The 25,416-nt window shown below is 33.7% G+C and overlaps 3 protein-coding genes across 5 annotated transcripts; 2 read left to right on the top strand and 1 right to left on the bottom strand.

The window, feature by feature from the left end:
* Positions 1 to 4,977: 4,977 nt before the first annotated feature.
* LOC107779153 (CDP-diacylglycerol--glycerol-3-phosphate 3-phosphatidyltransferase 2) lies at positions 4,978 to 11,831 on the top strand. 2 transcript variants are annotated; one of them, XM_016599509.2, is made up of 7 exons: positions 4,978 to 5,561; positions 7,891 to 7,988; positions 8,091 to 8,141; positions 8,299 to 8,412; positions 11,058 to 11,135; positions 11,199 to 11,284; positions 11,369 to 11,831. In XM_016599509.2, exons 1-7 carry the CDS (start codon positions 5,144 to 5,146, stop codon positions 11,487 to 11,489), a joined length of 966 nt encoding a protein of 321 aa, XP_016454995.1. In that variant the 5' UTR covers positions 4,978 to 5,143; the 3' UTR covers positions 11,490 to 11,831. The 2 variants fall into 2 exon arrangements, with proteins under 2 accessions (XP_016454995.1, XP_016454996.1); XM_016599510.2 differs by having other exon boundaries at positions 4,984 to 5,561; positions 11,058 to 11,114.
* Positions 11,832 to 11,963: 132 nt separating this feature from the next.
* LOC107779154 (putative F-box protein At1g67623) lies at positions 11,964 to 14,368 on the top strand. The gene is made up of 3 exons (XM_016599511.2): positions 11,964 to 12,886; positions 13,023 to 13,203; positions 13,848 to 14,368. The coding sequence occupies exons 1-3, from the start codon at positions 12,705 to 12,707 to the stop codon at positions 14,271 to 14,273; spliced, it is 789 nt and encodes a 262-aa protein (XP_016454997.1). The 5' UTR covers positions 11,964 to 12,704; the 3' UTR covers positions 14,274 to 14,368.
* Positions 14,369 to 16,577: 2,209 nt separating this feature from the next.
* On the bottom strand, positions 16,578 to 25,059 carry LOC107779152 (putative protein phosphatase 2C 38). Of its 2 annotated transcripts, XM_016599508.2 has the most exons (6): positions 24,830 to 25,059; positions 24,161 to 24,672; positions 20,223 to 20,590; positions 17,879 to 18,115; positions 17,625 to 17,682; positions 17,052 to 17,195 (listed from the first exon to the last, which is right to left on the bottom strand). In XM_016599508.2, the coding sequence occupies exons 2-6, from the start codon at positions 24,492 to 24,494 to the stop codon at positions 17,185 to 17,187; spliced, it is 1,008 nt and encodes a 335-aa protein (XP_016454994.1). In that variant the 5' UTR covers positions 24,495 to 24,672; positions 24,830 to 25,059; the 3' UTR covers positions 17,052 to 17,184. The 2 variants fall into 2 exon arrangements, with proteins under 2 accessions (XP_016454992.1, XP_016454994.1); XM_016599506.2 differs by lacking the exon at positions 17,625 to 17,682 and having other exon boundaries at positions 16,578 to 17,195; positions 24,830 to 25,053.
* Between the last annotated feature and the right edge of the window lie 357 nt (positions 25,060 to 25,416).

Here is a 25,416-nt window from a genome sequence, read left to right as displayed (position 1 = left end):
TTATATATTATCAAATCTTCTTTACTAATCCTTGAGTGATATCCATCAAAATCATAGCTACCATACCACGGGATAGAATACTCGGCATAAACCCTTTCGCGAAACCCTACTAACTACTAACATAGATCTATTCATTATAAGATTTATTCAAAGTGATTATTGTCAAACTATAGCTACCAATCCTCCTCTTAGATCTCATCATCGGGAGAAACACCAAACAATATTGTCAACATCAAACTTTGAGAACACATATTAAGCCTCCGATCTTTGAGAAACTTTTACAACTATTCTTTATACTAATTTGTTAGAATTTATAGAAGTAAAATCCTATTTGATTTTAAATTCCTAATATAGTTCGTAAATCTATCATATAAGGGAAGATTTAGTAGGGGAAATTTTAGTTGATCTAAAATTCTAAAATAAGAGAAATAATTAAATAACTATTTTATCTAATGTGAAATTAATTTTTAATGGGTAAGAAAGGGAATGACATTTCGCTAAGGGTTTTCATGCTTTTAATTATAGTACTAGTCTCTATATACGTGCGTTGCACGTAAATCTTCAGTCAATTATTTTTATGATATAACAATAAATTAAAGTTATTAAAATATTTTATATACAAGAGGAAAGAATTGCTTTGAATATCAATGTTATTACATTAACATAAAACTTGAATTTCAACGATTGGATGTTCGTCTTAACATGCAAAGATGATCTATTTGTTATTATGCTATAAGAACAAATACTATCTAAAGTACTTAACATTTGCAGGTTAAGACGATATCCAACAATTGAAACATAGTTCTTGACGATGCTATAACAATTTGCAATTTTTACCTTTTCATGTAGTACATTAAGTATAAATATTAGTTATAATTTGCATATTTGGTTATTTATAAAAATTCAAAATAAAGTTGACTTTCCGATATAATTTTTACCCAATTACTTATCAAGGAGATGTAATTAAAGATTTATTGACTTAGCTTGATGCATGGCTAAATATCTTTAACTTTATGACATCCACTTATAAATAAGATATGTATTCAAGTTAATAAAATACTAAAAGTATGTATTAGCTTGTAGTCCGATTTTCGTTGTATAAGATAAAGACGAAGGTAGGAATTACAAAATCAAGTTTGCTTAACCTTCGGAAAGAATTATATAATAATAATATTAAAAGAATTGACTATTTAGTAGCCGAGTAATTATAAAACACATTTGGTGGCTATTATATATGCTTTCCGTAGCTTTTATGGCTTCTATAATTTAATTTCTTTATTTATCTTCTCAAAATAAAATACCAACGACGTTTATAATTTTTTATTACAGCATTCTTATTTTTTTCCTTGTGTAATCCAGATGGAACTTTGATTTATAAAAGAAAAAGGATAATTGTAAGTTTTTGGGTTAATTGAAATGAAAAAAATTGTCAATTTGAATTGGAAACGATTTCAAATTCATGGCCAGTTGACCAAAATTTAGGGAAGCAAAATTTTAGTTGAATCAGAATTCGACATAGTTGATGAGGTTAATATTACTATTCTATCCAATACCTTATCTTTTTGAAAAACAAAATTTAAATTTTAGGGACATAAAAGTCAATCAATATTTCGATGATATTTTTATCGTTCAAGATTTAACGCTTAGCATTCATGCTTTTATAATAATATAGATATATATAGATAGATGGATAAAAGATGAATGAAAAATTGTAAACCTAGTAAAACAGAACTGAAATTCATGATATCAGCAAAATTGATAGCGTCTAGACTGTGCTTGTGTGGGTTGTGGGGTTGCCTATGATATATATATATATACTCTCCTTTACTCTTGATCAGTGGAAATCATATTACGTATAGATTCTTTTTGCATGTGTAGAAGGTGAACGTTGAAAAAACTAGCACCCATTAAAAAAATCACACGTATTTTACGAATAACTTTCTCATGAAAGTGGAGTACCGTTTTACTAAATCAATGTATAGCAACACTGTCAAATTTATGTTTACTTTTAGCGTGTGGCAGCTAGGCACGATAACTCCAATTCCACCTAAAATATCCACATTGAGGGATTAGTTTTAGAGAGAAAACAAATGGATGCATAAAGATGAACACTGGTATATAGTAGTACATGCTACAGCATAGGCGGATTATATATATATATATATGGTCTTGCTAATCTATTATAATAGTTACGGTAGGTTAGCATTGTATATATATTTATTTTTCCTAAAAACCCCGTAACCAACAAACAAACCACACATTAATAGGAGGGGCATTATTGTCTTTTTATTATAATCTAAACCCAATTCTCCCTTCCGTATTCTCTTTTCTTTCTCTCCCTAGTCGAGGCGCCCCCCTCTGTTCTCTCTCTTCTGTTTTTCTTTTTCTTTTTCTTTGTAAGAGAACTTGTCGACTAGGATTTATGATTCATGGATAATATGTGTTTGGAATTTGGATTGTGCATCTCTTCATTTTCAATTGAACTGCAACGAAGATCTCGTTGAAAATTTGCAGTAGCCATTGCAAGAAAAAAAGAGGCGCTGGAAAACAGAGGAAAGAAAATTATTTAGCTCAAATATTTAAATATTTTCAAGAAAAGAGATTATGGTTTATCTTTAATCGGTTGACCAATTTTATGCTTGTGACTGCGGCTTATTTCATATCTTTTTTACTCAAAAAATCTTGACAGAAAATATATATCCAAATTATTCACACTAAATCTAAAGAATTCAAATCTTAATTTCTATGGAGACTATCTAAATTAAAAAGAGAAAGAAAATGATAGAATGCAAACAATTTGTAAGACACTCAAATGCCTCAAGTTTTTATTCGCAGATGGAGAGAGCAACGTGTAAATGAGAAAGGGGAAACGGGAACTATGTTTAGTTTTTGATGGAAAGACAAAAACATCCCTCTCATTTATTCATTGGTGGAATGGTGCAAGGGTTTTTTTATGGAAAATAAATATGTATACAGTGCTAACCTACTATAACTACGTAGTAAGTTAGCAAAACTCATATATATATATATATATGATCAAGCGCAAATATTTTAATGAATATCAAATTTTGAGCCCATAATTGTAAATGTGTAATTGTATCGTATTGCAAATGTTGACACCCAAAATGATATAAGTTGAAGTTTAGTGCCGAAAACCATATATAGGATTATAGGTTAGGAGTAGGCAGGGAGAAGGTTGAAATTATAGTGTCCAAAAGCGAATATGGGTAAAGAGTTGGTAAGATGCGGGTTCTTTAATATCCTACCCACAACCTACTCTTGCACCCTTGAGATCCATTCACAGTCCAATTTAAATGAAGTTAATTAAACATGTACGACAAGCAATACTTTTTTGAAAAATGTTTGTGTTTGCATGGTGTATGGAGCAACAACCATGTTAATTCATCACAATGACAATTCAAAAAATAAATAAATATTATTTAACTATGAAAATTATAAACTTTATATAAGCAAACATGTCAGATATTTATTACTTTGGTATATATGTATTTGCCTATTTGGTGTAGCAGTATAATCCGTGATCCCCCGACCCCTTTTTATTTAAAGTCTATTCTTAAGCAACAAGCACTTTGTTATATACTCTACTACTTTTTTTTTCATTATAAAATTAATTCTCGATGAGACTCCATTTCTTCTAAGTTGATCTTCTTATTTTGTCACTTAATTTAGTTAATTAATTTTTTGTACTCTACTGGACCACATCAAATTTCAGTAAAATGTTGATACACACTGAACAAACAACTACAGTAAAAACAATAGGAGTTAAGATGAACCCCCCCCCCCCACCACCCAACCCAAAAAAAAACATACGTAAATATATTAAGCAAATATCGTTTTTGTTTGATGGGAAATAACACAATCACTTAAAATAAATTATATGAGAAAGTAACATATCAAGATTTAAATTTTAATAGTAAATTAATTTAATTCTTTTTAAATTTGTAAAGTTGTATTAGAGTATATATCATTCATCAATTGATCCTCCATTAGATATTTTAGAGATGCCCCTGGAATTAATCGTTGTTTAGTTGGGGAATAAATTATAATGACAAGATTATAATATAAGAATTAAATAGTGATTGGATTATTTCAAGGATATATTTTTATTGGAGATGTTTGGTTCATTGGACTAAAAATAAAATTTATGGGTTATAATATAAAATATGTATTTGGTGTATATTATATAAGCTGGGATACATTTTTATTTTAAATTTTAACCTTTAATTTTTAAAGGGCTTTGGGGGAAAGCCTTGCAAAATGGCATCTTTGTCATTGTAGTATTTTGTCCCGAGATTAAATAATTCTAAAATTATTATTTCACCCTCAAAGTGGATAGAATAATATCACAATTGTAGTATAAGACTATAAATTAATCATGGGTTTGCTAATTATTAGATTTGTAATTTTAGCCAAACGCGGGATAAAATAATCCCGCATCTAATTATATAGTTATTATCCCTTATCCTACATTCCTACTAACCAAATAACTCCTTAAAGGTGTGGGATAAGGGTTAATAATTCCGAGATAAAATACATGATTATTTTATCTCATGTTTAATTCCAAATATTAATTAGTTTCGAAAATCATTTGTAGTATAAATGATGAGATTAGCTATAGAGAAGTTGGGATATCCCAATTCATGGATCTATCCAAGACAACCAAATAAAGAGGTTGCCCTGTTCCAAAATATGAGGATCCAAATTATTAGCACGTTTAACATTTAAAGGCGTGGTCTAGTGAGAACCGAGTTCGAATTCCGACTAAATTTTAATAGGTAAAATTATGTGGTAATTATACGAGTAAAAAGTAATAATTGAAAGACGCATAAATTGATACTAACACTATAACTATTAGAAGAATACATATGATTTTCTTGTAATTTAGTACTACTTCAGCAAAAGAGGGTACAGATATGAGTATCGAGTAAAGGACAAATATTTGGACATATTCTTTTTGTAAGAAATATCAGTGAAAAAGCAGAGATATCCCCTCTTTAACTGTCCCCACTCCATTCTTCAATTCGAAGAAACAAAGTACTTTGATGTTTGTTTAGTTGTTACGACTCCCCAACTTTACTAACCTTAAGCAGCTGTCGCCTATTAGTAGTAGTATTACTACAACATGCCCGGTGGTCTTAAACTCAACGTTGTGACCTCTATTTATTCTCACAAGACCTACAATTTCTTCCGCTCTTTTACCTCCGTCACCGGCACCTCTAACTCCGCCACCGCCGCCGCCGCCGTAAGTGTGCCCACTTATACGCGCCGCTGTTGGTGGGGTTCTTCAATTTCAATTCCGGCGTCCGGTGATTTTCGTCACCGTCAGAAATTGTTAGGTTTTTTGGATAAGGGATATGCTAATTTTCCATTGAGAAGTATTTCTACTACTCAGATGGGCCCCGCACCTGATCACAAGGAGGATGATCTCCGCCGTGAAAAAGCATCTCCACCACCGCCGCCATCGAAGTCTGAGAAGTTACTGACATTGCCCACGATTTTAACAATTGGCCGCGTGGCTGCTGTTCCGCTTCTTGTAAGCAGTAAGTTTCTCAACTATTTTTGCTGTATGAATTTTTATCTGATATTTTTGCTGGATGAATTTTAAAAAATGTATGCTCTTTGATGATTGATGAATTTAGATTTCCCTTAATTAAATACTTGTGGATAAATTCATAATTGGCTTTAGTGGGAGAGACGTTGGGTGAAGTAACTAAAATCTGGTCTTTTAGTTGTGGATTATATGTGGAATGTAATATAGAAGGTTATAACGAGATGGATAGATGTGGGGGATACTGGAAGTAATTAAAATTGGGATTGTTGAAATGAGAACGCCTTTGGCCTAAATATACTCTTCCCATAATTTTGGTCCTTTTTACTGTAGGAGGATCAATTGATTGCTTTTGGTCTTACATTTGCCATAATTTGTTAAGTGTTTTCTGAAGCTTAAATAATGTATTAATACACCGCATGAAAAGTGCTATAAGTTGTAATTCTTTTTATTTCAAAATAGCGACATAATAGATTTAAAAATTTTAATCAAAGAGCACCACCTTTGACTCTTAGTAATCAAAAAGGACAACAATTTTGTGATTGAGAGAGTGTCGTTGATTGACATTCTTATTCCAAATACATTCTAAAAGCACCTAATTGATAAACGTGAAACAAGACCTTCAACTCTGGAAGCACCCGAAAGAGTGGCCTGGCAGTTAATGAAGTGGGTGAAAGCCTTGGAGACCAGAGTTGAAATTCTAGCGAAGACAAAAAACACTAAATGATTTATTCCCATTTGCCTAAATCTTGGTAGGTAGAGACGTAGAGTTACCCGGTCCCTATGATGGCAAAAGGTGGTAATACCTGATAGAATAGTCGAGGTGTATAAGCTAGCGTAGACCAGTGGGAGAACTAAATAGTATGAGGGGTGTTCAACCGAACCCGCTTCGCCGAAAAATTGCACTATTTAAGTAAATAGGGTAAAAATGATAGTTTTGGATGTATGTGAGCTGTTGGATCCCCTTGATATGAAGAAAAGTTCAAGTATTTTAGTGAAGGGGGTTCAAAAGTTAATTTAGGTTATAGGTTTAAATCCCAATTGTGACATCCTGATTATTTTTTGAATCTCCTTGCATAAATTTCTAGTTCCGCCACTGGCCTAGACACCACCGGTATAAATAGTAAAGAGAATGCTTCCACTGGAGGGGTCTATTTCGGTGTTGAGCAAGGAATAAACCTAGCATTATCGTGATTTGCTAGTCCCTTGAAAAATCACAAATTTTGTTCATGTCCGAAAACAATGCAGTAGTTATTTGGAATATTTACTCGAAGTTTGTTGAAGTATGGCTGCTTGTGGTCTAAGACACTGGAAAAGCTTACACCTTTGCAAATTTTGGTATAAGTTCAGTAGAAAATAGCAAACTCGGTCTGATTCCGCAAATTGATGATATTTATGCACTACGTTGTGCAGGTCACTTCTGAGTTGTTACAAAGCTTTCCAGTAAGCAACTAAGTATAGCATTAATAAACTACGTTGGCTACTGACCGGAAGATATGAGGATTCATATCGCCCGACCCAAACTTGTTTGGGACTAAGGTGTAGTTGTTATTTCTTGTTGGCTATTGACCGGAACCATATAGGTGCATCTAGTTTCTTCCACTTGCATAGTTCTGTTTGATTTGGTATAGCTTTATAAGTTCCTTTTGGAAATTTGTTGGACATGGTCTAGTTAGGTCACAAGTTAATTGAACAATCAAGCTTCAAGCTCAAACTAGTTAGGCGAGCTATATAAGTCCTTTAATCTATTTCATAATGTTTAGCCCCTTCCTTCAAGTTTGAGCTTGAAGCTCAAACTAGCTTTATAAGTTTGAGCTTGAAGCTCAAACTAGTTAGGCCAGCTATATAAATCCTCTAATCTATTTCATAATGTTTAGCCCCTTCCTTCAATATTTAGAGACTCATCATTGTTAGGAATTTTTATACACTGACCATCAACCTATCACAGACCTCGTCTTTATCTGGGTTTGGGACTGGCTATGCATGAAGCTAATATAGGTGGACCTCCATAGGTCACAAGTGCCAGTGTCAATATAGTGTCTGGTGGCTTCATGCATGAGTAGGTCATTGAAATGTTTACTGATTGACAATCCTTTGTGCAAGTTCTTTCTATTTATCCAGCCGTCTTGAAAATGTGATGAAATAGAAGATTTGTTTTTCTTTTTTTGATTGAAGGTAATAAAAACATAAGATCTGTTTTAATTTGTATAGTAGCATTCTTCGATTCGTGGCAGAACCTCAGGCTGATAAATGAGAGTATACATTGTTTGCAATTGGTATTTTGTATGAAGAAAACTGATCTTGTACTCTGTTTAATCTAGCATTCTATGTTGATAGCTGGTGGGGCCCAACTGCTACAACGGCTATATTTATTGCAGCAGCAATAACTGACTGGCTTGATGGATACCTTGCTCGCAAGGTTCTCATTTCTGCTGTTTTGGGTTTCATATTATCATCTCTTCTGGATTTCTTACTTCCCATATTTTGGATATCACAATCTTAGATTGTTTGACATGCCCAGATGAACTTAGGAACTGCCTTTGGTGCATTTTTAGATCCAGTCGCTGACAAGGTATTCTCTATTGTTCTGTTTCAATTGGATTGTCATGCTTGCCTGCAATTTTGGTTACTAGCAAAATTGCAGGTTATAAGCATGAGACATGGTGGTGTATTTTCTTGTAAGGATGATGTTAGGATTTTTTATATAACTGTCTTCTCGACTGCAACAGCTAATGGTTGCTGCCACCTTGGTCTTGCTGTGCACCAGACCGTTGGAGTCCAGTGTGTTTGGACAGTTGCCATGGCTATTAACTGTCCCTTCAATTGCGATAATAGGCAGGGAGGTGAGTGATAAGCTGTATACGTCCCTGTAATTGTATTTTCTTTGACCTTCTTTAGTTACTTATGGTTAATTCCGTAATAATTTAGAGTCACTAGATTAGGATTACATGTGTGCAAGACATAAATTTCTTTCCACTGTGGATTTGCATCTTTCATTTCTTTTGTTTTAATAACAACTAGCGTTAGAACCCACGCGATGCGCGGATTAATTGATAGAATATTAATCTTATAAAATTATGAATTATGATCTGATATATCATATTATTTTAATAAATATTAGTTATTATTTTATTATTTTATGTAGTGTACATAAATAGAACAAAATCTATACAAAATCAAAGGATACACAACATATAGTAATCAAATAAATTGTTTATTCTTTATTAAATTAGCAAGTAGTTAGTATGATACATTTACTAATGTGTCTTTTTAAGGCCAAATATATAGATAGCCCCTTAAACTTGTCACTATCTTTCACTTAGGCACTTTTAACTGAGTCTATTACATGTTAGACACTTTAACCGTGTACAAAATGTGCCAATTAAACACCTCATGCTGAGGTGGCACAAAGAGTGATTTACACTTGCTCTTGAGCACGTGATTAACTAAAATATTTAAAAGAATTTCTTTCTTCTTCTTTCTTCGTTGCCAGTGACCTCTGATGCAGCAAACCTTGTAATTCAACACTCTCAGGCTATGTGGACCAATAATCTACAACAAATTAGAACTTTATATACCCAAAATATTGTTCAAACTATGTTCAATAATATATACTATACTCTTTTGATTACAGGCGCATGCCATTTTTGAAGTTCAAACTATTTTGCTTTGTAATGGTATAACTACATAGTATCATTCGTCTGTAAGAGATCAGAACTCTTTCAACCAAAAGTAGCAACAACTTCTTCTATACCTACTTCCTTGTATGTATTTTAATTTTATTTGCAGCTAGAGCAAGATTATTCTTTATTGTGTTCCTCAACCATTTTTGTTCGGAAACCCAGATCCTTCCTCCTTAAAAGATAGTTGTATCTCGGTGACTTCTTGACTTTTCGGTGGTTTGTATAACGGTCTTCGGTGACTTTCTGTTGCTAGATTGCTACTAAGACAAACCTCTTGATGACTGCGGGTGTCCCGCTAGTCCGTTGATCCGTCCATCGACTCACCATTGATGGTCGTGTTTGGATTTGTGAAACTCTATCCCTGTCTCTATCACCGGCGACTTTGTCCAAAAAGCTATCTTTATCAAAACCGGAGGCATATGTTTGAAGGTTTGTTAATGGAGAGTTTTAGAAAAAAGAGAAAGTATGGGAAGAAAAAATTAAATAAAATCAGAACAACCATGTGTCCTCTTTCAGTTTGGTGTTATTGCCACATCGCCAAGTGTAACTTTTTATTGGCAACTTTTTATTTTTTTTTTAATTTCGTTTTTTATTTTAAAATACTTTTAAAACTCCAACTTTGTTGGAGCTTTTTCCTAAAAATCTACACTTGTCGTCTTATGGTTATGCCACTTGGCATCATATAATTATCTACTACTCTTTATATATATATATATATATATATATATATATATATATATATATATATATATATATATATATATATATATATGGAGAGAGAGAGAAGAGACTACTATATTAGGAAGAAATTACTCTATTTGAATTGGTAATTTTTTATTTTTTATTTTAAAATAATATTAAAACTCCAACTTGAAACTACTCCCCAATCTGAATGAGTTGTTTATTTTTTTTAATATTTTTTTATAAGATATTTATATTTATTAATTCAAGTAGAGTAACTAATTAATTCAAAATTTAAAATTCAAAAAACATTTTAGCTAGAAAGGTAGTTTATTTGCATTAACAATGCCACTTGTCGTAATATAATGCTTTTGCTTCTCCTATTCTATATAGATAGATATAGATAGATTTGGGCAAATTAGTTATTTGAGATTCATAGTTCTTTTCTCCAAACAGTTTTTGAAGTAAGTTGCTATATTTCTGTCTCTTAAACTCAAAATAAAGGTGTTTTCTAAAGTAGAAAGAGTGAGTGTTCCTCTAGAAAGATTTTGATCGTATTAGCACTCTACATTTCCTCTCTATGAAGCTTTACTTAAGTAGAAATTTATCTGTCACAAATGGTTTTTTTGGTGCAAAAGAGCAAATAATTTCTGTGCCCCCTCCCCATATCTCAATTTCTTTGTGTTAACAAAATGGAAGATTTTATGATTTATTCCGGGAAAAGAAGGTAGTATCATTTTTGATATATCTAGGTTATCATTTTTGATTCCGGGAAAATATGCTTTTCTTCAAAGTCATGTGGATGGGTAAGTTAATTAGCAAACACTCTTGAGAATATGGATGTGAACTCTTATTGTACAGTTTGAGAAACTTAGGTAACAGTTAAGTTGAAATGTTCATCATATCTTGGCATTTGAATTTTAGGTCAACAATTATTTCTTTCCTTAGGACACACTCTAACACTTTGTCATACACGTTTGTATAATTTAACATGGAAGTTGCTGTAACTGAAAGGGTGATATACTAAATAAATCTTGTAATTGGAGATACATTTTTCTTTTTTCTTTCCATTTGTCTCTTCCTTGTGCCTCAGAAATCTATCTAATTGCAAAATTGTTTCGCAGATTACTATGTCTGCAGTTCGAGAATGGGCAGCTTCTCAGGGTGGTAAACTTTCAGAGGTTCAAGACCCACCTTCCATGGTATTTTGTAGACTAATACTTTCCTGCTTTATTTGTTGCATTAGTAACTGATAAAGTTTTCAGGCTGTAGCTGTGAATAACCTGGGGAAGTGGAAAACAGCAACTCAGATGACTGCATTGACCATCCTCCTGCTAGCCAGAGATATCAGGTAACTTTCTGTTTTCAGTCTCTTGCATGAGCCGTGATTGAAATCTAATAATTCTTTGACCTCTTTTAACTTATTTCTCTCTAGTTTATCTGGGGTTGGAACTCTTGTGGGTTCTGGTGTGATCTTGCTATATATATCAGCATGGCTCGCTGTATGGTCTCTGGTCGTGTATATGAGAAAAATATGGAAAGTATTGTTAATGTAGCAATTTTGGCTTATGCTTCTTGCTGTTGACCACTAAGCGATACATACTGATGATGCGTGCAAGGAGAAGCTGTCTTCCTGAGGACGGTGGAAGAAATTACTGACTCAATTCTAATGTCCCAAAATATATTTGGTTTAGACATAGACAGAAAGATAAATGACGATGCAGGATGTCATCACTATTCGGTTTTCCTCTACATTCTTTAACAGAGAGACAATGAAGTCTCTCAACAGCAGCGTGTAATCTGGATTCTAACTGGAAAATATACTTCTATGCAATAATGCACTTACTATTGTATTTTTTCTTATGAAAAAAAGTGAAACTAATACCTTTATGATATAATTAATGCGGGAGCACTAATATATTTCCTCCATTCCTAGTTGTATTAATTCTTTTGAGATACATATTCCTAATATTGTTACAATAACATGCAACTCTGTGTGATAAACCTAATTTTGTAACAACTGGTGATACATTGATAGGTAAAAGTTGTTTATATTGTCAAGACAATAGTTTAAAAGTTACTTTTTACCAGTTACTAGAGCGGAAAGCTAACTTTATAGAAATGTTATTGAGTTTTCTAAAATTGAGTCCTTTCTTTTATCGAAAAATTGATGTTCATAAAACTTTCATTGTTTTACAAAGTGGAAAGAAAGTTTTTATAATGGCAAGAAACTTACTAGTCCCTAAGTACACATAGGAAAGGGATGAGAAAATAAAGTACACATAAGAAAGGAGTGAAATAGTGGTGCAATTTATATCACCTTCTAATACGGAGAAATTCAGGACTCCTAACAATATTTGGCTATTTTGTAAGAAATTCTTTTCCCAACACCCAATACCATTCAAAGTTTGAGTTATTTTTCATTTTCAACTAGAAATCCGGAAGCTGGTTCAATATTTTATACTACCAATTATATATTAAGTCATTGAAAAGAAGTTTCTTAATTAGTAATCCAATTTTTTGATTTTTTACAAAGTGGACAGATTGTTCCAAATACGCATAGGAAAAGGAGTGGACAAGCGGCGCTATGTACTTTTTTATATTTCTCGATACCACCTGATAACAACAGAAAAGTTGAAGAAACTAAACAAAAAATTTCAGTTCTTTTCTTTTTCCTAACACCGAATTCTACTCAAACAAGGAAAATATATAGGAGATTGATCAGCTACGTACTATAAAATCTTCTTTTTTCCCCACTATTAGGCATCACAATGGTGATAAGTCATTCATCAAGAGAAATAATGAAAAACAGACCAACAAAATATAACAAAAAGCTAAAAAAGAGAGTTGTCAATTCCTCCAATATCAAATCTCTTCCGAATGAGCTGCTCTCTGAAGTTATTGCAAGAGTTGCTTTCTCTTCTTTTACAGATTATATCAATGCCAAGCTGAGGTTTGTATTTCGTCAACATTAATTGTTTCTACATGTTGCATTCTATATATTTTCTTATTTGTTTTTAATTTTCTTTTGACATGTATATTATATATATATATATATATATATATATATATATGCATTGCAAGATTAGCTGTAAAATCTTCAATGGAGTTTCGAACGATCAATATATTTATCGTCACATGTCAATGGAGGAATTCCCTCTAGGACCTCCATGGAAAAGAGACAAGGAAGAGAAGGAAAAAAAGGTTTCTTTGTTCATGAGAATGTGTAGAGAGAATGGGAATGCTGAAGCGTTGTACCGAAAAGGTGTGGTAAGTAATATATTCTTTCGCGTAATTCATTCTATACTTCTTTTGATTTCTTTCGTCCAATTAATATTTATTGTGGATGAATGTATTTTTGCATGGTATATGTGATATGTTTCAGGGGAATATTTAAAGTTTTTAGCATTGAACTCATTATATTTTTAAAGTTATGAGAGTTTATATCTACTATTTATAATAATTATAATAATTTTTACACATAAATTTACACTTTGCACCAAAAGTATTGGGTTCAGCTGAAACTATATTACATCCCAGAGGGAAAGAAGAAAAAGAAAAAAAGAAAAAGGACAATAAAATTGTATTATTACTTAGTTATATCGATGCATGGAAAGTAACAAATCGATTTTTAATTTTTTTAATATTCAGAATACATAAGGATATTAACATGCAAAAGTACTGCCGTGTACTCAAATTAACATTATTGTTCTAATTTTCCTAAATATTGCGGGAAAGAAAAATATCGTTCTAGTTGTTTCATCCCTAATTAGTTAGCTAATTAATCAATTAATAGAATCATTTCCTATTATTTTTTATTTCTGTTAAAAAAAGGCTTTTGATTACAAGATATATATCAATATATTAACTTATTCTTCCTTTGGATATTTAAGTATTTTTTTCTGCGACTTTAGATTGATTTCTTTCGGAAAGAAAGGCCAAAATATGCAATAGAATGCCTAGTTAAAGCTGCAGAAGGAGGACACCTTGGAGCAGAATATGTAATAAGCATAATCCAAGTTTTGATAGGTGGAGAATTAAAGGAAAATGGCATAGCTGCGATTGGCAAAATGAAAGCAAACAAGCCAATGAGGAGAGCATTAGGAGAGTACCGAAAAAACTTGGTTGAAATATTGAATAGTATTTGGGTAGTGAATCCAATTTTCTTGGCACAAAACCCATATTGCTGCACCCTTCATTATAAGCGCTCTTACAAAAATAAGTGGCGTCAATGGCCTTCTTTTGACAGTGACGACGAAGATGATGATGATTTTCGTTGTGATGCTTGTAGTTGTGATGAAGAAGTTGCACACCTCCTCAAAATTCTGCCCTTGTATTAGTATTTTTTTAACAAAAAATTCTTTCCTTTTGTATTTACTAATGTGTACTCTGGGTGTGGGATGGTTTTTTGTCAAATATAAGTATCTCATATATATTAAAGCTGTTTTTTTAAAGTCTAATTCTAGTGAAGTGATGATAAAACAATAGTGGCGTCCATGTATATCAACCCTTAGAACATCGTAACATATATATATATATATATATAAGCACGAGCAAATACAGAATTTCCTTCTCCTTGAAGTCCAATAAAATGTGACATTCAAAGGACCTGCATATATATATTCTGTTAGCTTTTCATGATTTTGGGTTAACAAGGTATTCTCGAGTTGATTTTCGTGCAACAACTAACGATAAATAGCCTCAATCTCAAGTTAGTTGGTTTTGACAATATGAATTATCAATGTCATATTGATTTTTTAGGTCCATAATATTTTGTAAAAATGACACTGTATAGCCGCTTTCAAAATAATAGGCGAAAAAATATATATATTTTGTATATATATTTTTGTATGTTATATAAAAAATACTTCATATTTAAATTTTATCAAGTACTTATAACTTTAATATACTAAGAGTCTTCTAATAAACAAGTTTTTTAGTAGGTATCATCTATATAAATTTCAACTTCTATCATTTTCTATATTTTGTTTGATATGTCTGAATTTTGAGATATTATAAAATTTTTCTTTCATGTAATTTTAACATTACCTCTTCTTCTTTTTACATCTTCAATCATCATATCTTCACATAAAAAAACCCAGTGCATATCGAGGCTTGCTTACACAAAGGATGGCTTGCGGGGTCCTATAATTTGGAATATTGTTCTTTTATATCATGTTACTCATAATTTTACAAAATAATCATACCTTTTTTTCACAAGGTTTTTGCTTTTTATATTTACCCCACTCCCCTCTTCTTATGAGCTCGTCATGTATTAAACATGAAAATTTTACCTCCTATAACAAAGGTATACCCTATTTATTATAAATCAAAATTATTTTAAAATATTATTTTCTATAGTTACCTTTTATATTTTATAGCAAAATAAGTATTTTATGGTATATACTACCATTGAGGCATGAAATACGCTATTTATGTTTTTCCTCTCTCTTAGACAGCTGGACATACCTATTTTTAAGGGATTGCCGTTACTGTATTCATGTGAATACATGCGTGTACATCTGTACTCATGAATACAGTAGCGCGAATACATGTGAATACATGCGCGTACAGCTAGACTGCCCTAATTTTAGGCACTTTTTGCTGCTGTATTCATGAATACAAGGCGCGAATACATGTGTACACATCTGGACTGCCCTGATTTTAGGCACTTTTTAACTGTTGTATTCATAAATACAGCAGCGCGAATACATGCGCGTACAACTGGACTGCCCTGATTTTAGGTATTTTTTTACTGTTGTATTCATGAATACATGGTGCGAATACATGTGAATACATGTGCGTACAACTGGACTCCCCTGATTTTAGGCGCTTTTTGCTGCTGTATTCATGAATACAACAGCACGAATACATGTGAATACACTACTGTAACAACTGAATAGTAATTATAGGAAGTAATTATATATATATGGTAGCTATATGAAGTTAATAGCCACTAAACAATAGTGATTTCTGAAAATTCACTAATTAAACATACCTGAAAAATAGGGAAATCATTTGCTGATTTTGGCACCTAATATTCCACAGCTATGGATTTCCAATAATTTCTACACAATGTTTGAAAGCACAGAACAGTACAAGCCAGATATACTTCTAAATCTACCAATCATTTGGCTGTAACTTATTAACACCTAAAAAAAGAATAGGAAAAAAAAAAAACTAGGTATCCTTAAATTTCACAAGTAGGGAAAAAGCCATTTGACAGGAGTTTCACTTATATACACGAACGATGTACAAGAATTACACAATCAGGTTACCTAAATGTTACATGTAGCAACTCATAACAACTGGGACTGGAAAATAAGGCAATAAACTAAAAATTTGCTGCAATAGGTTAAATTACACCTGTTGTGTAACTATCTTTGAGAAAAGAAAAGAAAACATTTCGGAAATAGGTCTTTGGCTGACAGGGCCAAAAGTATATTTCTACCCAAGAACATCCCCATAGAACATATCCAAATACCATACCATTTCAGTGTGGAAATAGTACCTATGACACACTATTGTGCATAAAAGAATTAAGTAATATCGATAGAAATGATAAGTAGCTCACCTTACTTTCCAAGATATTGGAATAAGACCTATGCATATACAGAGATACAAAGAAATTCCAAGTCAAATAACTGCGAACATGTATATATATAGAGCGCAAAAATTTGATTTGCAAAAGATTTTTTTGACAGAATACCGGTTTAATTCAGGAAATGAAATTCAAGTATTAGAATTTTTGAGTTTTAAACATCTCTTCAAAAACTGAACTTGTCATTTTCTGCTTTCTACCTCACCACTTTAGTCCATAACATTCCAGGTTTCATATGCCAATCAGCAGAGAGTTTTGACAGAATCTTTTTCCAGGCATAATCATCAACTTACCATTTATGGTGAGATTCCAAGAAGCAAAAGCTTCACATACTACTACTTTTGTCCTTTTCTTTTCTCCTTTCTCTTTCTGTTTTAAGAGAAATGTTTCAACATATATCAGCCCAAGTGGATTAAAAGGTAGGTAACTCATTCTAGATATTGGAATCTCCAGGATGTCCACCTCCTTTAATTGAGATCACTGGCCCGTGGAAGGAACTTCGACTTATCAAATGGGAATCTAGAAACAAAACTATGACCGTGATATCATCATGAAAATGCCGTCTCACTCCCCGATCTATCTTTTTCAAGTCCGAGTATCTCATTTCTCTTTTCTTTGCTGCCTCCTGAAGGGCAGCTTTGACAAGTTTTCTAGCAATACCCTGCACAATTTTGAAATACATTAGTCCACTCGGAAAATAACCAACTTTTGGACACAATAACATTATGCAAGTTTAAACAGTCGGCCAATCGCTTTTCCTTGAAGAAGACAGGTTTTCAAAAAAGAAAAAAAAAAAGAAACATTAGTCCACCTGGAGTAAATAACCAACTTGTACACAGAATAACCATAAGAAAGTTCAGCAGTCGGTCAAATGCTTTTCCTTGAAGAAGACAGGTTTTCAAGAAAACAAAAGAAACATACACAACCACATTTATAGCCATAGTGGATACTATTGCAAATTATTTTCGTCTACTAAAAATATAAGCATGGGCATTATGTCTAGAAACTGGAAACCATGGCAGACAACCTCTGCCGATTACTTCTTTTTCTCTTTTGCTGAAACCAAAAATAACAAAATTGATTGCCCTACCTGTTATTTTCCTCCACAAATTCCTTGGTATACTTTCCTTTCTTTCTTTCCCTTTTTCCTGAAAGTGGCTTGTTAAATCATTAACCAACTTTTCAATTGTACTTTTTTTTTTCTCCAAAACCTTTATTTAAAATAGAAACATAATTAAGAATCTCGTCCATTGAGCCAAAATAGCAAGCCAGATTAACCATTGAGAAGAAAAGAGAACAAGAAACAGAGAGTTTAACTTTGACAACACATAAGTAAGACCGTACATGATGTGGACAGCTGTTTACAATGTCAATGGCCTCTTGATTGCTGAGATGCTCCCATAAGCCATCTGATGCAAATATGAGAAACTGATCAGAAGGAAGGAGTCTGTGCACAAGTACTGATGGCTCGGCAAGAAGGATTGGCTTCTCGAATGTTCCAGGAGTTCTGAACTTAGGAAGCAAAGGCTCTCTATTAAACTCTGCTCTCTTCAAATATGCATCACCAATCGATCTTGAAACCTGTAAAAGTGCATTAGATAATAACCATCATATACAGAAGAACTAATATTATATCTCTTCCATATTTTCCACATCGTGCAAATCTATTTGCTTAGGATAAAAGCAAATAGATTTCCGTTTTCCCTCCAGAAGTTTAGCATAAGAGCATTCCCTTTTTGCTTCTTTTAGAAGAAATTAATATTATTTTCCCTCAGAAGTTTGTGAGATGGATCATGGTATGCCTAAGAACTGTCACTTATTCAGTAGTAATTAATGGGAAGCCTTCAAGACTTTTTGAAGCTAAGAGGGGCCTGAGACAAGGAGACCCTATGTCTCCTTTTCTCTTTGTATTAGCCATGGAATACTTTAGTCGATTGCTGAAGACTCTGAAAGCAACACCTGAATTCAGGTACCACCCAAGATGTGCCAAAATGCAACTGGTGAAATTAGGTTTTGCTGATGACTTATTACTGTTTTGCAGGGGTGAAGCTAAGTCTGTCAAAATATTGTTCCAATGCTTCCAGGAATTTTCAAAGGCATCAGGATTGATAGCTAACAGTGCCAAAAGCTTAGTCTATTTCAGTGGGGGTATATCCAATGGTACAACAACAAATACCGGAGGTGCTTGGTACCTACCTTTTAAGTATCTTGGAGTGCCACTTAGCACCAAGAGGCTATCAGTAGCTCCGTATGCCAGCTGCTAATTGAGAAAATGATTGGAAGAGTAACTAGTTGGACAGCAAGGTTCTTATCTTATGCAGGCAGAATTCAATTAATAAAGAGTGTCTTTTTTAATTCAAACATTTTGGGCACAAATCTTTATCTTGCCAAAGAAAATAATCAAACACATTGAGACTATATGCAGGAAATTCTTGTGGATTGGGGAAGTTGGTATTTCCAGGAAAGCACTAATAGCATGGGATACTTTATGTAAGACCAAGGCTACTGGAGCGATGAATATAACTGACATAACACTCTGGAACAACACTGCCATTTGTAAGTCATTGTGGAATCTTTGCAAAAAGAAAGACATATTGTGGGTTACATGGGTTCATATGTACTACATAAAGGAAAAGCCAAGTGAGGAAGTTCAGGCTAAGCAAGCATCATGGGTAATTCAGAAGATCATGAAAGCAAAGACCAATGTGGAAGCTGCTGGATATACTTTACCATATCTCCGACAGGACTTCTCAACAAGTAAAATGTATAACTTTATGAGGGGGTTCTTTCAAAAGGTGGACTGGAGAAGACTAGTATGCAACAACCAAGGGATACCTAAATAGACCTTTGTTTTCACTCTAGCATTGCATGGCAGGTTATCTACCAAAGACAGGCTAGCAAAAGAGGGATAGTCAAATATATCCTTTGTGCAACATAGAAGAGGAAAGTATTTCCTGTCTATTTTTTGAGTGTTCATTCTGTGCAAACATTTGGAATAGGATACTAGAATGGCAAGGAGTCTAGCAATTGGCAAGACATTGGATGAAATTAGCTGAACGGTGGCAAATGCATGGGGAAGATCTGCTACAAATTAAGTATATAGAATGGCAACATACCATATATGGGAGGAAAGAAATCACAGATGCTTTCAGCATACACAGAGGAGCAGTGATGCTATTAAAAGGCAACTAATCCAGTTGAATTTTTATCCATCGTGTTTATCATCGTGTTTATCTGTTAACTAGATAGTGGAGTCCAACAGGAGTAGGAGGGGTAGATATTGTTTCTCAGGTGCTAGTTAGCTCAAGTCTGGGACCGTTTGTCCAGATTTAGTCTAGGTTGTGTCTTGTTCTCTTTTCTCTTGAGTGTACAACTTTGGTTAATGACATTCTTTTATTTTCCGAAAAACAAAAAAATTATATTTGGAGCTGTAAGAGGTCCAGACTTGAAAGTCCCAACAACAACAACATAATACCCAGATATAATAAAATGGACCCACATATTCAAGATGCCATTCCTATATTTATGCCATAGAGAGAGAGTGAACCATTTTGTGGTCCTAAGTCCAGAGGCATAATAGCGATCGGTGCATCAAACCTTATAACTAAGACAAAATTCCATTTAATTAATATCTACACAATTAGAAGTATGATAAGATGAAAGTTTACAGCAGTTAAAAGGAATTCACCTGTATAATACCCTTCACACGCCAAACCTTGTGCTTTAATACCACTACCTGTGGATCATCAGGATGAAGAGAGCGTAGTTCCTCCCGGACAGATTCCAAATTCGCATTGTGTTCAGACGACAATTGAATAGCTTTGACCTCTTTCAGATCCCCCTCTTCTCTTCCTAATACCGCACGAGAGTCTCCAGCATTTGCAATGTATAACATCCCATTGCATATTATACCCACTAAACAACATGATCCCACAGAAGCAATGTGGGGTTTAATTAGCCATTGCTTTCTCACTAGAGAAAGAAACTCCTCTTCTGTAGCCAAATATGCCTTGCTTATGACATCAGCTGACATTCCTTGATCCTCTGAGGTGAATTCTGCAATACAAATAGCTGTTAGCTGAGTAACATATGCATCAGTAATCTTCAAAAACTATTCCAAATGCCAAACAGAACATTCTACTAATGCTTCAACTTTAATCAGATAATATTTCATGGACAAGGAACCTGAAAATTCTACATTATTGATCCTAAGAGCACAAGCTTCTTCTCTTGCAACCATATGTGTTATCCGCTCTCTTTTGATTTCCAAAAAGGTGAGTCAAACCAACAGAAGCTACTAATGCATACATACAGACAGCATTCCTTCTTCAAAATTTACATATATTATCATTCGAGGAAGTTAATGTTTACAAAATATCTAACTCTCCAAGATTTTTAACAATGAAAATGTTGGCAATTTGGGTAAAAATGTCCAGATTCCACTGCTAAATCATACATAATAGTATGTTTTATATAAAATAAGTATATTTCTTTAATAAGGTTTATAGAAGAAGAATCTGTTGATGGTCTTTGATCCAATATTTATAAAACAGTCTTAAAATACTGAGGGACTTATAAATAGTGATGTTGAGACTCAATTTTTTTTTTTTTTTTTTGACAGTGTAACATGTATCAGTATATTAATCAATCTTCAGCACAAGGCCAAAAGATGGAGATTACAAAAACCTACAAGGCTCACTATTACAATCCTTGCACTTCTTACAAGGAGTCTAGGACTTGTAAAATTGACTCTAAATCATCACTATACTCTGCTTTACACCAAAAACAAAAAAGAAGAATACAATTCATCTTAATTTTCTGAGTAGAGCTAATTGTATCCTCAAAGCATCTTGAATTCCTCTCCTTCCATACTGTCCACCAAATAGTTGCAGGGACAATTTTTCATCTGTCTTTGTTTGAAGTAGTACACTTCCCCCCTACATTCCAGCATGACAAGAGTTCAGATGTTCTTCCTGGCATTGACCACCTAATACCCCTGAGGTTGATGAAATCCCACAACGGTCTAGTCACTCTACAATGTAGAAACAGATGGCTGATTGTCTCTACCTCTTGACCATATAAGTAGCACCTCGAGCAAATTGGTATTCCCCTTCTCCTCAAATTGTCATGTGTTAAAACAACTTCTCTAGCTACCAACCAAGATAAACATGCCACTTTATATGGTATTTTAACCCTCCAAATGTGTTTCCAAGGCCATAAATTGACTTGTCCTCCATCCTGGTTTAGGTACTCATAGGCTGAACTGACTGTGTACTTCCCACTGTTATTTTGGCTCCATCTAAATGTATTTTCTCCCTCCTGCAGTCCTTTGCATAGCTCCAGTGTGCTAAAGAAATCTGTTATTCTAGGCAACTCCCAGTCATATAAAGGTCTTCTGAATGTGAGATTCCATACCTGTGCCCCCAAAGTTCATATATTGTAGCTCTATGGTGTTGATTCAGAGCATAAATATCTGGAAAAAGATTCTTAAGACAACCAATTCCCAACCAGTTGTCTTCCCAAAAAAGAGTTTTTCTGCCATCCCTTACATTGAATTTCAGCTTGTCCGCAAAATTTGGCCACTGGTTCCTTATAGTTCTCCACAAGCTGGTCCCATAAGCATTGTTCACCTGTTTAGTCATCCAAAATTCTTCCTTTTCATATTTAGCCTTTATCACCTTGCCCCACAAAGCTTGTTCCTCCCCGGTAAACCTCCAAAGCCACTTCATCAAAAGACTTTTATTCTGCATTCTTAAGTTTCTGAACCCCAGACCTCCCTTCTTTTTGCTGAAGGTCAAAGTTTTCCATTTGACTAAATGAAAACCCTTCTTCTCTTTATTTCCATGCTAGAGGAAATTTCTTCTCAAGGTGTCCAGCCTTTTCTCTACATTTGCAGGTATAGGAAATAAGGACAACATATACGTAGGGAGAGCATCTAGCACAGAGTTAATGAGAACTAATCTACCACCCATAGAAATGTAATTTAATTTCCATCTTGCTAACTTTTTCTCACATCTTTCCAGGACTCCATTCCAGATGTCATTGAATTTGCTCTTTGCTTCCAAAGGCATCCCCAAATATATGGTTGGAATAGTACCAATTTCACCTCCCAAAATCTCTGCCAGCAGCTGAATATTTGGCACCTCGTTAACTGGAAAAATTTGACTTTTTCTCCAATTAATATGAAGCCCAGAAATGGCTTCAAAAAGTATAAGAATAACTCTTAAATACTTTACTTGGTTCTCATCTGCATCACAGAAAATGAGGGTATCATCTGCATATTGAAGATGAGTAACCTCCAACCTGTCATTTTGGATCTTTGCCACATTGAAGCCCCTAATCCATCCATTGCCTTGTGCAGTTCTTACCATATTGTTTAACCCTTCCATGGCAAGTATGAATAAGAAAGGTGATAAGGGATCGTCCTGTCTCAAGCCCCTTTCAGAAGGAAAGAAGCCTTCAGAAGATCCATTGATCAAGATGGAGAATCTGACAATGCTTACACAGAATCTAATCCAGCTTATCCATTTCCTACCAAAACCCATCTTTTGGAGAATTCCAAGCAAAAATTCCCAATTAACATGGTCATATGCCTTTTCAATATCTAACTTGCACATAATTCCTGGCCTGTTCTCCTTGATTCTGGAATCTACGCACTCATTCGCAATCAAAACTGTGATTTGTCTTCCTTTTATAAATGTCATTTGCTGTGAATCTACCAATTTGTGCATCACCCTTTTTAATCTTTCAGTGAGTAATTTGGAGATCAGTTTATAAATGCTATCTATGAGACTGATAGGCCTAAAATCCCTTAACTCCTTGGCACCACTCTTTTTAGGTATCAATGCCACACAAGTGGCATTAAAACTCTTTTCAAAGAACTCCTGAGAATGAAAATTCTGGATAGTAGCCATTATGTCTGACTCAAATCTTTTGAAAGATACTCTATGCATGCATAATAGACCGTCACACCATTAGCTTTCATCTCTAGTCAAACACCTATAATTTTCTTTCTTTTGTCTATTCTTCCAGGTAATTGAACAAGAAGAACATTTTTCTCCTAAGTTATCCCCCATACAGCTCGGATATGCGGAACCCATATTAGTTCTCTGTCAGAACTTGCAGAGGACATTCTAAAAGGATGTTATTCCTAACAAAAAAAAAGTCCCAAATGTCCTAAACTCAATCATGGTCTTGATTATGCCAGAAATAGCTAAAAGCAGTCTAAAGTTGTCCTAGTTTCTTCGATAGGAATTAGAATAAAAAAGTTCCCGCTGCTAAAAGCTTTCCTTTCAGTAAGCACGTTATATGGAAACCATACAAAGGTTTTAACCTGAAATTTCATTTAAAATTTATGTAAAAGAAACTCAAAAGTATGTAACAAACCTAAAAATTCAATACAATCATTCAGAAATACATATATCAAAATGAGCCTATGTATATCAAAATCAAAAGGCATGGCATATATGGGTCCGTACATATACACAAACGGGATTACAAGAGTTACTGCAAGAAACAAAGAGAAATTGCTTCTGGAGCACATACATGTAGGTCAACATAAGAAACGGAATGGTTATATTTTATGATTGAAGCAAAGCATTGAAAAAAAGAAGAAGAAAACCATACTCTTGAGGTTCTCAAAAAGGCGGTCATTTATGAAGCGGGCAGCTTCTGGACCAGCATGGCCATCATAAACTCCGACAAAGGTCCCTTGAGGACCTGTATCCACCAAACTCAATGGCCCGGATTCAAGCTGGCACTGATCCTCTAACACACTATTTGCTTGAATTACAGCCATTGAAAACTCGCCATTTACATGATGCCCCGAATCTTTGTACCACCACAATCCATCAACCCGGCCATCTGGATCTCCACCTCTAGTGCTGCTATTCTCACCTTCATTCTCTATCGAAGGCTTCCAACAAGGGTATACAAACTTTCTCAATGTAGTTGTCACCATCCCTTTACATATTATTGCTATAATAATTATAACTCAACCAAAAGAACTATCACTCAAAATATTAATCAAATTACTACTATTCCAAAATCCAAACCCCAGTTTCAGACCTATTCTATTATGAGGACTGCCACAAGTTCCAGACTTTGTGCATATATCAATCAATGCAGACACCATTAATCTGCGTAACCACAATATAGCCAAAAATCAATTTGCATTGTAAACACATTAGATTACCAATCTATACTAAAAAGAATAGTGGGTTTTCAAGAAAATACACAAATATGCAAAAAGTCAAAGAACTCCAAATAAGAAGAATAGGGGATCAAATTAAATACCTTGAATCGAAGATTTTCAACAGTGATGGCAATGGAAGACACCCATTATCAGATTATTTTGTTTTTTATTAAATAAAGATTGGAACTTTCACTCACGAGGAAAGAGAAAAATTCTCTATGTAATGTGGAAAGGGGTAGAACATAGAGGGAGAGAGGAGGCCACTGTGGTTGTGAATGTCTTGTTTTTTTCTTTTTCTTTCTTATTTCTTACTTCTTTTTTTATTTTTCTTGTTGTAATTGTAATTAAGAAAGAGTAATTATTAGGACTTTGAATGGGCTACTTTCGGGCCCTTAAGAAATTCTGATTTGTTCACTTTTTTTTTTTTAATATCCTTTTTCTTCTAAGAAATTGTTTTTCTTTTCTAGATTCTTTTTTCGGCATTGGGGTGGTTCTGACTTTGACCATCAACAAACCACCATTCTTTTAGGCATTTTTTTCTCACTCTCCGTGTTCTTTCTTTCGTGATTTTCCAGCAAAAACAATGAGAATTATTAATTCTAGCAAAAAAGTCTAAATTTATCCAACAATTGCGAAAGGATTCAACTTTGCTCCAACCGATGGGGTTACATCTATTCTTGTCTTTATC

This window comes from Nicotiana tabacum, chromosome 13, assembly GCF_000715075.1.
Source record: "Nicotiana tabacum cultivar K326 chromosome 13, ASM71507v2, whole genome shotgun sequence".
NCBI classification, from domain to species: Eukaryota; Viridiplantae; Streptophyta; class Magnoliopsida; order Solanales; family Solanaceae; genus Nicotiana; species Nicotiana tabacum.
This window is presented reverse-complemented; position numbering and strand designations above follow the sequence as displayed.

Coding starts and splice junctions, on each gene's coding strand:
- LOC107779154 (XM_016599511.2), top strand. CDS start 12,705: ATGGTGATAAGTCATTCATCAAGAGAAATAATGAAAAACAGACCAACA. Junction 12,887..13,022: donor TATATCAATGCCAAGCTGAG/GTTTGTATTTCG, acceptor TTGCAAGATTAG/CTGTAAAATCTTCAATGGAG. Junction 13,204..13,847: donor CGTTGTACCGAAAAGGTGTG/GTAAGTAATATA, acceptor CTGCGACTTTAG/ATTGATTTCTTTCGGAAAGA.
- LOC107779153 (XM_016599509.2), top strand. CDS start 5,144: ATGCCCGGTGGTCTTAAACTCAACGTTGTGACCTCTATTTATTCTCAC. Junction 11,136..11,198: donor TTCAAGACCCACCTTCCATG/GTATTTTGTAGA, acceptor TAAAGTTTTCAG/GCTGTAGCTGTGAATAACCT. Junction 11,285..11,368: donor CTGCTAGCCAGAGATATCAG/GTAACTTTCTGT, acceptor ATTTCTCTCTAG/TTTATCTGGGGTTGGAACTC.
- LOC107779152 (XM_016599506.2), bottom strand. CDS start 24,494: ATGGTGACAACTACATTGAGAAAGTTTGTATACCCTTGTTGGAAGCCT. Junction 18,116..20,222: donor GTGTGAAGGGTATTATACAG/GTGAATTCCTTT, acceptor GCACTTTTACAG/GTTTCAAGATCGATTGGTGA. Junction 17,196..17,878: donor TAAACAGCTGTCCACATCAT/GTACGGTCTTAC, acceptor AAAATTGTGCAG/GGTATTGCTAGAAAACTTGT.